The 14,364-nt window shown below is 31.2% G+C and overlaps 1 protein-coding gene and 2 long non-coding RNA genes across 4 annotated transcripts; 1 reads left to right on the top strand and 2 right to left on the bottom strand.

The window, feature by feature from the left end:
• Positions 1-1,384: 1,384 nt before the first annotated feature.
• Positions 1,385-6,944, top strand: Cpsf5 (cleavage and polyadenylation specificity factor subunit 5). 2 transcript variants are annotated; one of them, XM_088197334.1, is made up of 4 exons: positions 1,385-1,460; positions 1,783-2,088; positions 5,753-5,933; positions 6,522-6,944. In XM_088197334.1, the coding sequence occupies exons 2-4, from the start codon at positions 1,786-1,788 to the stop codon at positions 6,767-6,769; spliced, it is 732 nt and encodes a 243-aa protein (XP_088053460.1). In that variant the 5' UTR covers positions 1,385-1,460; positions 1,783-1,785; the 3' UTR covers positions 6,770-6,944. The 2 variants fall into 2 exon arrangements, with proteins under 2 accessions (XP_088053460.1, XP_088053461.1); XM_088197335.1 differs by having other exon boundaries at positions 1,413-1,554.
• On the bottom strand, positions 6,550-10,948 carry LOC148230003 (uncharacterized). Its single transcript, XR_015811361.1, has 2 exons — positions 10,315-10,948; positions 6,550-7,444 (listed from the first exon to the last, which is right to left on the bottom strand). It is a non-coding gene; the product is annotated as an uncharacterized LOC148230003 (long non-coding RNA).
• A 1,982-nt stretch (positions 10,949-12,930) lies between these two features.
• LOC148230002 (uncharacterized) lies at positions 12,931-14,076 on the bottom strand. Its single transcript, XR_015811359.1, has 2 exons — positions 13,750-14,076; positions 12,931-13,649 (listed from the first exon to the last, which is right to left on the bottom strand). It is a non-coding gene; the product is annotated as an uncharacterized LOC148230002 (long non-coding RNA).
• Between the last annotated feature and the right edge of the window lie 288 nt (positions 14,077-14,364).

Genomic DNA, 14,364 nt, shown 5'->3' with positions numbered 1-14,364 from the left:
CAGAAGTTTTCAAAACTGAAAGGATATGTACTGTAACACTGTAAATGAAAAAAGTCGATTTTGTCACGCGCTAAACTTTATGTATTTTGTGAAGTAAATGTTAAGATACATTACCTTAAAATTTAGAATATCAATAGCTTTAATATTTCATGATCTTATTGGATCGCATAATGTGTCAAACTAGTGAATAAAAAATAAAAGTGATGACTTCAGCTCAGCATTCCATAGCGTACGGTCAATGCAACTATGCGATAAGCTGAAATAAAGTTGTATTTTAAAAAACTGTTGAAGGTTGAAAAATCAACTAGAAGACCTAAGAGGAATCCAAAAAGGAAGGCTAACTTCCTAATATACATAGATATATTGGTTTAACGTGTAGTAAGTATATCATAATCATTATCTAACATCGTTTATTGCTTATAATATAATTTACATAAATTTCTTTTTATTGATATTTTTTAGTGAAAAATGTTTTATCAAATAAACATTTTTATATATTCGTTTATAATGTAGTACTATTTTAAATAAAATATATTTAATATGTACATACACTGTCCCAAATACACGAGGACTGTTCAAATAACAAATATAAGACGTTTGTTATTCTGCAATATTATATTAATTTATTCAAAATACACCCCTTCCGAGTCAATATAGCGCTAGAGACAATTATAGAATACACCAAAGCCTCGTATAACGCGGTTTTGATATAACACGGTTGATGAATTGTGACATATTTTTGTACAGCACGTTTTATATAACACGGTTTCAGAAAACAACAACATTTAAAAATTAATTTACTTCCTGATTTCGGTTGGTTTCTTAAATTTCTGTCGCTGTTTTTAAATATTTTAAACCAACTTTGACATTTACGAAATTTTAAAATATCGCCGTAAGTTTCACAAACACTCTCAGTAGCTTCTTTGAGTTTTATCCCCTTGTCAAATAAAAACAGCAAAACACATTGCAATTGCATCTCGTCGATTTTTGGTCGTGAAATTTTTTCTATGGGTAAAAAAAATGAAAACCGTTACAGGATGAACAGAGCTTCAAAATAATAACAATATCGATGTACTTACGCAACGGCAAACTGACTTCAAAAGAGAGCACATAAAGGTCATTTCTTTCCGCTTTATCTAATATTATTTAATTCTTTTATTAAAAATCATCATAAATAACGCATATTGCATTATTTAAAATTGTTTTTTTTATGATTTATAAGATCTTGCAATTGTATAATATATTTTGCTTCTAAATCTATCCCCCCTTGAATTAAATTTAAATCAAAATATTTGTATATCGCGCTTTGAATAAATAAATTTGAATATATTTTATAATATTTATAAAACCCGTTTGCATCGAATACTTTTTAAATAATATTAATGGTCGATTATTTGGCGTCGACAATTTTTGCCGACTGGCAATATTATCCGCCATTTGTGTTTGCCCGGGCGGCGTCTGTGAGTGTCACCTTAATTCATCAAAATCTCTGTTATTAAATCTAATTCGCCAAAAATTTAAACGCGAATACGACTAACAAACACACAATCTATCGTAAGATACACTTTCATTTCAAAACCGAGCCTCCATTGTGTCAGAATAGTCTAGCATTATTGGCGCTGTCATCACATGGAACGTTTGGCATTCGTATTATTTACACCGTCTTGAACAACATACACAAAATAGTGCATTCGGCGATATATCTCATTCCATATATTGATGCGCGTGTTGCTTCATCGTTTAATATAGTCTGTATATAATTTTTCATTGATGTATTTTTAGGTTATGGCGACTATGGCTTCTGGGGTCAACAAGACTGGCAGCGGTTGGCCGAGAAAAGTGAGCGGTTCGTCCAATGCTGGCCCGCTCCCGGGCGTCGCCGGGGCTCCGGCGTCGCAATCCGCAAAAACCGAGCAAGGCCACCCGAATTTAAATCGGACCATACATTTATATCCGCTCACAAATTATACCTTCGGCACGAAAGAACCGTTGTTCGAAAAGGATCCTTCGGTGCCAGCGCGTTTTCAGCGTATGCGGGACGAATTTGATAAAATAGGCATGAGAAGATCGGTCGAAGGAGTATTGTTGGTATGTATACTAACTAAAATTGTATTATAAAATAATTAGATATTGTCGATAAAATTTCCACCACTACTTTGATAAAATATTCAAAAATTCTTGGAAATTGTCCTTACATACTTTTCACATATTTAAGTGGCAGCTTATCTCAAATTGCCGATTAAAGTTATCTATAAAGCTCACGTTACAAATTAGTAATTCAGAAGCAAAAATGTTTATCTAATCTAATTTCAATTTACCATGAATCACGAAAAGGTTTAATCAAATTTATCAACTATATTAACACATTGTTGTCGGGACACGGATTTTTCCGTTTTTGCGAAACTGCTGCTGGATTGCGGGACCCGTAAAAATCCGTTTTTTGTAGTCTGTTGCTAGAAGTCGGCTCACGTGTTTATCCGTGTAATTTGAACTGCATTTTTTTTTTTGTTGTCAGCAGCTAGATGTCACTGCTTTGATATTTAGTAAAGACATTATTTTATTCGTCGTCGCATTTATTACATTTCCACCAAATGTATTGTAGTAATTTTGATATTGAATTTTTATTCCGTACAAAAAATTAAATAACGAACTATAAACAATTCCTGTTATCCCAAATATCTTCTATTATGTTCAATTCTATTCAAGATACTTCGAGGAATTACTTTCTACCTGATGTAAAAGAAGGGATGGTTGGGAGTGAGAAAACAAAACAAATTCCAATGAAACTTGACCTGGGGTAGATAACAAGCAACAGTCATTGCGACATCTGTGACTTGTTATAAAAAAAAAGACATCATTACTAAAAAATAGTTTTACACCCCGAAATGTTTTCACCCGATAAAAATAAATCTGACGATGAATTTTGTGTGGATAATTTATCTGATTATTGATAATTGGGCCAAAAGTGTAGCTATGTATCTTTTGACATACCTCTACACAGAGGTACGTGTTTTTAGAGATATCATACGTTGAAAAACTATTCATAAAAACAGATTGTGCCATATTTTAGTTTTATTTAGTGTTGAATTCGATTTTTTATTACATACATTTTTATAGTACTTTTATGTGCAAAATAAACGCAAGTTTCCAGTGAATATAAAACTGTCAACCTCCATGTTTCTTCTTCATTTGATAGTACTGTTTATGGTAAGTCTATGTTTAAAATTTCATAATTTTATATTGTATAGTATAAAAGTTATGGCGAGTTTCCGAAAAAAAACGCGGAAATTCTTCGTTTCCGAAAAATTCCGCGGCTGCTAAAAAATGGCCCGCGCCAGGCTTGAAACAATGCGCGAAATCACCCGACAACAATGTGTTAAGGATCAACTTTTTATCTATTATTTTGATCGTTGGGTCTATTGTATAAATTAATTTACAAATATTTCATTAGTGTTATTTTTTTAAACAATAGGGTAAGTGATGTATTTTTTGCTTTTTACTTAATTGTATTTATTATTATTACATTATGTTGTATTATGTTTATTATCAATAACAACCCTAATATTTTAAGTTTTAAAATTTAATCAGCTAAAAGCTGGTGATCATTCTTGCATATATTTAATTTTATAAGTGTTTCACTAAAAAAAATTTTGTGCTTTTAATTTACATTAGATTAAAATTATTATTCTTTATTATTCACCATTTATCGTTCAAGTAAAAAATATAAAAATAATGCAGTAACAAAATAATTAAATTCTTCAAATATTTCCGGCTAATCTATATTAGTATCTATAACTGGGGTGGGCAAAATGTCAATCGTGGTCTACTGTTGGATCGCTTACACATTTTGAGGTGGACGTCTATGAGTTTTTAGTTATCTAGAACCAATTGTTACCCGTTTGAAGCGACCTGTTTCTTTTTAGGTGACTGTGTCATTTCACCCTTTAAGTACAGCATGTTTTTTTGCAAAGTTTTCTGAGTGTCAATAATCCACTAAAAAATAAAGTAATAATATTTTTTATTGCAATTTATTACTTCTAATATAATCATTGGTATTTTTCATAATCATCAGTATTTTTCATTATAATTAAGGAAAATTAGTAAAAAAAATTCTTTTGGAAAAATTAAAACATTTTTTTGAGAATTTTTAATGGGCAGTTGGAAAAATAAAAAATATCGTTGATAATGTATGCAACAAGACATATTTAGAATGTATTTTTATATCAAATAAATAAAATACATTTCAATAATAAACAGTAAAAAGTGGTTAATAAAATATGTACATAGCATAGAAACACAAGCAGGACTGCGGAGTCGTCGTAAAAAATCGACCGACTCTGACTCCATTTTATAATTTTATTTAACATGAGTGTGTTAAAGAGAGTTTATTTTCCATGCTTAAAATAATAAAATTTGATTTAAGAGCTTCCATTAACGCTGACTTATTAGAAGCAATTATTTTTTTAATATCTAATTTAGTTTAAATCAAGTTTGCATTTTTCTCTATAGCTTTTTTCTATGAAAAATAATATATATGACTAAAGTGATACAGTGGTACCTAGGTTTTTGTTGACATCGGTTATTGTAGATTTTTTCTGCGAAAAAATTGTCTGTTTTCATCGGTTGCCTCGAATTTTGTCGGCGTACGCGATCTATATAATATATGGCCTTTATTTTCAAACCTTTCTAGTAGATTGGTTACAACTTTTTACACAAGTCCGTCTTTGGGATTTGGTTGTTGTTCTTTCCCAGTATATACAACAAATTTTAATAAAAACTTATCTCCGAATCACAGAGTGACCACGGATCACAGCTTTACAACCACTGCCCTTTTTATAACGCTGCATAAGTAAAGGCAGGTTCATGCTTAATATGCATACTTCTTGGAAGGTGTAAAAAATTGTTTACAAATTTTTAACACTCAAACTCATTTTTGCTTAAGTAATAAAAGAAACCTTTCTGAAGGTGTTTATGCCAGATGTTTGAAATTATCCATAGTTTCTCAGAAGATCGAAAGCATTTGCTTGACCAACAATTTTTTTTGAGATTTTCTGTTACTCTAACCAGCCAGCGGCTTTATCTTTACTCCGGTGATTTAAGAACCCGCTCCGATAAGACGAAATTACGCAGAATACAAAACGATTTAGGGATATTTTTCTTTTTTGATATTCCAAAAAGGTTTTTTTTATATATTTTTTTTGTAAAGTAGCAACAGCAATTGTCTCACGATTATTATTGACAGCCGAAAGGGTCTTCTTTTTTTGGTAAAACTTTTGTTTTTTTAGAAAATTTTTGTTAAAACGATAGGAAAATATCAATTCTGAGCTAAGCTCGAAATTTCAACGGGCAATTAAAGAGCAATTATATAATCGAAGAAACCCTGAAATTGATATAATATATTTGAAGTATCTGAAGTCTCTTTGTTAATTAAACCAACATCAACACAAAACGAGAGCAATTTTACCGCAGCCGAAATATTTTTAACAATAAAAAAGAATGAGGATGTTTGATTCTACTTTAGATAGCATGTGCTTTTTAAATGTTTATTTTAAGAATAATATGTAATACATACATTTTTTCATTCATCAAAATTTCTCGAGAAATTTGAGAAGTGAAGTCAAGAATTCCCATTTTTTAAGAAAAGAAAATCATTGAGAAATCAGAATGCCTACCCTCATGTTATTTATTATTTCAGTTCTTAACTTTCTAATAAATACGTATTATAACTTTCTAATATATTTTCTATTTAAAGGTACACGAACATGGCCTGCCACACGTTTTATTACTACAACTTGGAACAACATTTTTCAAGCTGCCTGGAGGAGAGTTGAACACCGGCGAGGATGAAATTGAAGGATTGAAACGATTGTTGAGCGAAACTTTGGGTCGACAGGATGGCGTTCGTCAAGATTGGGTCATTGAAGATACGATAGGTATTTTCTATTTACTTTTAAATCAATACAAAATTCACCATAAAGCTAAATTATAGTTTTAAATTAACCGAGTTAAATTCGTCTGATCTTCTAGTGTTTAAATTCGGTGCTGCTGAGCCCATTTCAGATATATTTTTTATTTATTTTCTGAAAGCCATAGATTATGTAACTCATTGTTTTTGATGAAATGTTTTCTAATTGACTCATGATGCTGTTTAACATATAACATGATCCTTTTTTAATCAACATATAAGCAAAATTAAGTGACTAAGAATTGTTTACTGTACAAATGTAAAGATATACCGGTCTGAGTATCAGGCGCCAGTATCGAATAAGGAAGAGTCGTAGAGCCTCGCAGTTTTGAAAATGTCTCTCTGGTTCCTTACGATCAACTGAGTCTTGAGAGTGTGATGTTCATTCTTGAATCCTCTGCGTGAGCAAGTGCAAGATGAACTTTTTTTTCAAGATCGATGAACATTTAACATTTTAAAGAATGACAATTTATTATGGCTATTTCATGAATGTTTTATTATTATTATTAAGTGAAATATAATCATTTTTATTTTTACACCATTTTTATAATTTTAGGTAACTGGTGGAGACCAAACTTTGAACCGCCGCAATATCCATACATTCCACCGCACATCACCAAACCAAAAGAACACAAACGACTATTCCTCGTTCAGCTGCAGGATAAGGCGATATTTGCCGTGCCAAAGAATTACAAGTTAGTGGCTGCTCCGCTTTTCGAACTCTACGACAATTCTCAAGGGTACGGACCTATTATATCGTCGTTATCTCAGAGCCTCTGCCGTTTCAACTTTGTTTATATGTAGTCATACAATACTTTTTTTAATCATATATATTATTATAAATTAAGAGATTGCGGTACATGTAACTGTGTGATTTCATGTGACAATGTAACGAACGAATTGTAAGCGGCCCATTTCTCAAACTTATGTATATTTCTCATAATAAAAGCGATTACCACAATTCTAGTGTGAAATTGTATTGACGATGTTTCTGTACTAACAAAATATGACATTCCTCTCTAACCTTTTTTATATATACATGTAAAAATGATTGCCTTTATTATTATTAATTTTTGTTACTATAAGTTCTATCGTTTTATTGTATATATATAGAACAAATATATATAATATTTATAAAATACAAGTCTCGCAAACTATATAACAAAGTATTTATATTTGTATTGTTTAAGCAAATATATGTAAAACTCATAAATGTGTACTTTCAAGATTTGTAAGAATTTTCGAATAATTTAATTGTTAGGCAAGAAGAATGGTAATTTATTATTATTTATTATTATTGCAAACGTGATGCGTTTTGTAATTTATACTTTGTGATACTTTACAATCTCACTCTGTAATATCCATATTGATTGCAATTGTATAGTAGTTTAAAAGTATTCCTGTTGCGTACATTGCGTGTTTGGAGCATAGTTTCTATTATTTAACATATCAAGCTATGCAATGAGAAGACTGTTCAATCTGTAAATATAAATTAAAGTATATATTTTTTTATTTGATGTCTTTTAAAATTTTCATTGAATAACATTCAATATCTTATTAGTTTTGGCATCTTCGTTTTGATGGTAAGTAAAACGATCTAAACAAGTTTTTAATCATCGAATCAAACAATTCAAAATGCAGTATAGATAATAAAATAAACACTTTTTTGAAGTTGAAAAATATAACGAAAGCTCTTCAGACTCAACCACTTGTCCGTTTTCTAGAAATAATAATTTTATTTTTCAAAGTTACTAAATGTACTGACAAAAGTTTCATGTACATATATATTTTGAAAAACGAATCGATCTAAAATAACGCCTTATAAAATACTTCAGTATATTCTTAATGTAATCAATCAAACATGAACTACACTCCTATGAGCTTTGTAAATTTCAAACACGTGCCTTACTATCTTTCAGAGAATATATTGTGAAACTAGACTTTTATTTTAACAAACACTCATTATGATTATGCCATTTTTATATTTAAATTCTTAAAACCAAATGCAGTAAGTCCTCAACTAACATAATTAATTGATTTCAAAGTTTTTCAAGTAAGTAGAACATAACTTAAATTCGGTCAATTTTCGTTATAATACTGTTTGTTTCAACAGATAGGTGAAAATAAGACGTTCCTGCATACATATACTTCAGAAAATAGAACATAAACAAATATTTATACAAATACTTGCATATTATAAGAAAGTATGTGTATACATCAGTGGCGTACGGTGGGTGTTAATATTGGGTGTGCTATAAAAAATAAAAAAAAACGTACATTTTTTCATTTTTATTAGCCGAGGTTTTGGCATGCCTAAACTGCCTTACAGCTTTTTCCCATATATAAATAAATAAATAAACATCAAACCTAATCTAAAATATTATTATATAAAAATATCAAATTTCCAATAAACATAAAATTATAATTATTTATACATAAAATCTAATCTTCTTTCTTTAATCATAAATTTTTCTATCACGCTGTCATAAAAAGTGCTCTTCTTTTTAATGTCCATAAGGATCCCTTTTTCTATTGAAATCAAGCTAAGGCCACATAGCCTTTCTGGGCCTTGGGTACTTCGATAACAATTATTAATTCGTTTCAGAGCAGAAAATGAACGTTCTGCTGAAGCAGTACTGCTTGGAAGAGTTAATATTAGTTTGCCTAATTTATCTATTTCCTGAAAACCTGACTCAAGATTATTTGTGTTCATAAATTGTACAAGCTCATGAACAGATTTCTCTGCAAATTCAGGCAAATGATAAAGAACAACAAGCTCATTTTTTAAACTTATATAATCAAATAATGTTCCATAGAATTGTTGCAGTTTGGTAAGTAATTCATTTGGAAATTTTCCTTTATATTGCTCATATTTTTCTTTCTCCAGAAGGTGAAAATATTCCAATTTGGACATTGAAGAAAAACGGTATTCAATTTGCTTACATATATTAGCAACTATTGTATTAAATAGTTGGCTAAACGCGTGCTTTTCTTCAACAAGCAAATCATTACTCAGTCTTGGATAATTTTCTTCCGTTACATAAGAATCCCATAATGTTTCATAATTATTTTCCTGTTCATGTCTGAGTTGTTGCAAAATTTCGGTAACTTTCTTACAGAAATATAATATGTCAAAAGATTTGGATTGTAAAATGTTGTATAACACATCAGTTTTTCCAAAAAGGTTTGAAAATATGTGGAGAAGTTTTCTTGTTTCAAAATCTTCCAAAAAGCTAAGAAAACCTCGTGCTTTTATTACAGTGTCGGGGTCCCATAGTTCACAATTTTTCACGACGTTTCGAAAAAAGTCCGTAAATTCATTTCTGTATTTTTGCACTGTGTTACTTAACCGTGATGTGTATTTTATTATTATTTCCATTACTTCAATTCGTTGTTTTCCAAACATTTTGAGAGAAAAAAATGATTGAACGTGTGACTGCGCTCTTTTGTGTTTTTTCAGTGCCGTTATCAGATGACTAAGGTCAGCAAATCCACTTTTATTCCACACGCTTCTTTCTTTGGAAAACAATAAACATGGCCAACAGAACAATCTAGATCGAAGTTCGCAGCCTGTTAACCACTCAGTTCGTTCATATGACGAAAATGAAAAATGTCTTGTATATTCACATTTATTGTCTTTATGCTTCATAAATAAATTGGGAAGAGGTGGACGTGGTTTGCCAATTTTGATGATCTTCAATTTAATTTCATAACTTCTTTTTGAAAATGGATTATTCAAAATATCTTCAACAGTATTCTTCATCATTATTGGGATAAATAAAAAAATATAATCTAGAATAAAAAATTAAGTATTGATCATATGTAAATAAGATAATAAACTATTTTACGCCAAAATATAAAAAAATGAGTGACCTGTTATTGTGATATAATGTAATAAAAAAGCAGCGACGGACGCAAGAGTTTTTGAAGTACGTGCACCAAATTCGAGACCAATTTTACTACTGAGCGCTGCCAGCCGACAGATCGACTTCAGCCGTTAAATCTCGGAACAATTTACTTTAGTCGGCCGCCGCACTCAAGGTCGGCGCGCCACATGAGTAATACATAGCGTGTCGGTCGCGCGGAAACTTTTAGAGCGACTGACAAATACCAATGCATACTATACACTGCATATTAAAATTTTATAATTTTGCATACTACTGTATGCAAAATGATGTCGCTTTATGCCCTAAATTTTCTAAATTTCTAAATTTATATTTTAGATGGTTCTGTGGGTGTGCGCCGCACACCTAGCACACCCTGAATATACGCCCCTGGTATACATACTTATTAAAATATGTAGTTTGTAATAAAGTTTATGTAGTGTTTGCTTTAAGCTGCTATCTTACCAGTACGCCACGGCGAGGTAGCCAACGGTGTCTCCAGACACAATGTATATAATTGTATGGCATGTATCTGACCTAGCGACGGCTTGGCGATGTCGCCAAGTCCAAATCATCCATACATTTTGTCTGGAAACGCTGCTGGATATGTGGCCGTGGCGTCCCGGTGAGATAGCGGCCTTATAGCAAGGCCTCCCAAAAGGGGGGGGGGGGGAGGAGAGAGGAAAAATTCCTAGGGCCCGACTGGAAAAAATCATAGCAAGAATATATTTGTAAAAAAAGTAAAAATCGACCTCAAATAATGAATCTGAACTAAGCTACAGCTGTTTGAGATTACGTGTGTACTTCAGGATTTCAGATACAAGTTCCTTCAGTCTTTTTTATACATACAAGAAATAAGGAGCGGAACATTGCCTTCAAAGCACCCACTTTTTTGGTAGTACTTTTACAATAAACATTATTATTCAAAGGGACAGATTGTAGTTTTTTGACGCCCAATATACAAACTAAAGCAACTCATCTCTCAGGGGAAATTAAGCGGAAGAATACCTAAATACAGACGGACATCGCATCTCACATATTACTCCATATTTTGTCTGCATTTCGATATTCCACTATGTTTTTAAAATATGATAGCTATCCTTACTGGTATTACCATGGACTTCTAATAGAAAAGGGGTGATCAAAGTATATTCAAACCGAATTTTGGTCAATAGGAGAGCGCTAAAACAATTATCACTTCTCAGAAGTTAAAAATTTACGTCAAAAGCAATAAAATCGTGTCGGCACTGTCGCAGTGGGAACGCTCGGTAACGACCGTTTCATCTTCAAATCTTTCATAATATTCGCCCTTAGATTTTTACTCTGGTAAATTAGACATGGTTTGAGTTTGCAATTTCCTGCAACATTTTCACTAAGTAGAAGTATTAATCTACAAACATAGAAGTATTGATCCAGTTTGTCGTAAAAAACAGTTAAAATTTGAATTTGTCTTTCATTCTTAGATTAGATGTAAAAGTATTGGAAATTTAGAATTTTTGCCTAGACTCACATTTAGGAACAGCATAAAATGCACTAAAATGATTTCGTATAGATTATGATAGGTAAAACTAAAATAATTAATGATGTAAATATATCAGACAAAAAGCTTACATAAAAATGTCATTTGACATAATTATTAATAGTAATTTAAATGTTGTTTCAGTCTGTCTATAGTGCAAAAATTCTCATTAATTATACGATAATTTATTTTAGCAATTTATTCTGTTTGTTGTGCATTATTGTCATTATTTATAGTTAATATTCTCATTTTTAATTTTAGCAAATAACATGGTTTTTGCAACAAAGATATAATAACTTGATCATTAGTTTTTCCTTGTAAGGGCAAATTTTTAAAGATATGTCAGGATCACCACAATTGTTTGTCTTAACTATTTCTATAAAAGGTTCATTTGTGTTGCTTAGAAATACTAAGACTCGGCGTAAGTTATATTGGGTACCTGAAGGAACATCTAATAGCATTTTCAAAGCACATGCATAATGGTAGCAAATATCTCAGGGAAAGGGTACCTAAAAACAGTTGTACAGGATAAATGTTATGGGGTCAGGCGTCGCGACTAGTTGTCGTTTCCGCAATCCGTCCCCACTGTTCAGTATTGCCATTCAAGCCGCATCCGTCCCCACTGTTCAGTATTGCCATCATAAATCAAACTTTCACATTACTCCCCACTAGCAATATAGTATTGTGAAATTTAACTAGAATGAAAGACGGAGACATTGGCATTCACCTGAATCTTATGATGCCATCCGATTACACCAAGACAACGCTCCGTGACATATTTAGCGAAAAAACAGATGTTGGTTTGCATCAAAATGTTTGACGCTTTTAGAATGGCCTGCACAGTCACGAGATCTAAATCCTATAGAGCATTTATGGGCAAAATTAAAAAAAAGAAAGTCCATATTTATATAGATGGAATGGGGAAAATTGTCTCCGTCCACTGCAAGTCATTAGTTGACAGTATGCCAAAAAAGATTGCAGCTTCAATTCAAGCTAAGGATGAGTCTACTAAATATTAAAAATATTCTTAAAATTAACACTGTAAACAACCTCGATTGGTTTTTTACTTATATTTTCACGATTTTTAAAAATACAACACATTTATTAAGGTGCCCCATTATTATGGCCAAGCCTGTATAAATGTTTATATATTTATTTTAATAAGTGTATATAGGAACTTTATTCTAAATATATTATATTTTAAACTAGGTTTATTAACATGATCAATGATAACCAGTGTGTTAACATTATTTTTTGTAAATACGCATAAATTATAAAAATATGTATAATCATTTCGCACAAAGCAAATGATTGATTTTGTTTAAAGTAAAAATAAGGCGTAATACAATACTATGTTAAATGTTGTCATTATACATGTTTGATCAAGTGGCTTATCACTCATTTAAATTCGAAATATTCGTGACTTATTTGCGTCGTTTAATATACACTAATACATTTACCATTTTATCAAATTGTTAGACTTGAAGTAATTAAGTTAATTAATCAAAGAATGATCCAACTTCAGTTTCCGAACTTTTTTTTTTTTAAAAAAACATATTTAATCTTCGGAATTTTTTATTGATCGAACATTTGTCGTATTTCATTAATTATGAAAAGTAATATCAATTCGTATAAGGACCTTTTGCAGCATGATGACTTTTTCATACATTTTGGTCGGTATCTTGGCTATAACATTTTGGCGGATGTTGGTATTTAGGCGCTCCAACGTAGACATCAAACTTGACGTAATCCCACGTAAATTGCATGATCTTGGCGGCCAGTTGACGTCATATAATGCGACCTGGGATCTTTTCATGCAAAACATGCCATCTTGTTAGAACCACATGTATTCCACGGAAATATCTTTGATTTCGTGGCAAAAATAATCGGTTGTCATGCATCTATAGAGCTCACCAGTGATTGTTACAATCCGACCATCATCGTTTTCAAAAAAGTAAGGCCCAATGATGCCGCCTGACCACAATGCGAACCAAGCAGTCACTTTTTGGACATGTAATAGCCTCTCGTGTATCACATGAAAAATTTCCTAGCCCCATATGAGTACGTGACAATTTTACTTATTAACATACCCAAAGAGGTGGAAATCTGCCTCATTAGAGAAGAAGATTTTCTTTGAAACATCAACATCAACTTCCTGCTGCTCTAACGAACAATTTACATAAATTCTTCCCTGTCCATGGTCTCTAGGCTTGGTTCTTGTGTTATCTGAATTTTATATAGGTATAGGTACAAGTCCAGATGCAAAATCCGCCAAAGAGAACTATAAGAATAGCCGAAAAGCTGCGAACGCCGACGAATCGAAAATTACGAGTTTTTGGTTACACTTTTACTAAACTGCTAAAAAAAATCAATCCATATACCTCGCGAATCTCTTGGGTTTTCCTGACAACCTGAAATCTCCTAAAATATATTATTAAGAACGTAGAATGCAAAATTCATTTGAAATTTTAACTAAAATTTGTACATTCACTGATGTACGCATTAATAAATATGATGAAAAATAAATTATGGGGAATAGTGCTCATCTATTTAAGATGTTCATGATAATTGTATTTTTTATGTTATGTATAGTGCCCATAATGTTACATTGGTCATGCTGATATGTCAGTGAGAGTAGTTTTAAATACAGATAGATTTACTAGTTGTAAAAGTAAAGGTGATCCATATTTTTTAAATCAAATGTTCGAATAATAAAAAAATCCGAAGATATTCTTGAATTTGTATTTTTTTTTAGAAAGTTCGGATTGTACACAAATATTTAAAAAACACTCAAATTTAAGGATATTTAATCTAACATTTGATTTTAAAAAAGTTCGGTAACTGATGTTGGATCGCCCTATATGATTGAAAGATTGCAATGGTTTAATATTCAAGAAATATTGAAGATTAATATTTTACTATTTAAATATAAGTTAGAAAATAAAACCGGAGTCACCGGAGTATTTAATAAGAAATAAAGAGTAGTGTTAGGTATT

The sequence above is a fragment of the Plectrocnemia conspersa genome, unplaced genomic scaffold (assembly GCF_051122295.1).
Source record: "Plectrocnemia conspersa isolate PC_06_02 unplaced genomic scaffold, ASM5112229v1 ptg000011l, whole genome shotgun sequence".
In the NCBI taxonomy this organism is placed as follows: Eukaryota; Metazoa; Arthropoda; class Insecta; order Trichoptera; family Polycentropodidae; genus Plectrocnemia; species Plectrocnemia conspersa.
Note: the sequence above shows the minus strand (reverse complement) of the source record. Positions and strands in the feature narration are given on the sequence as shown.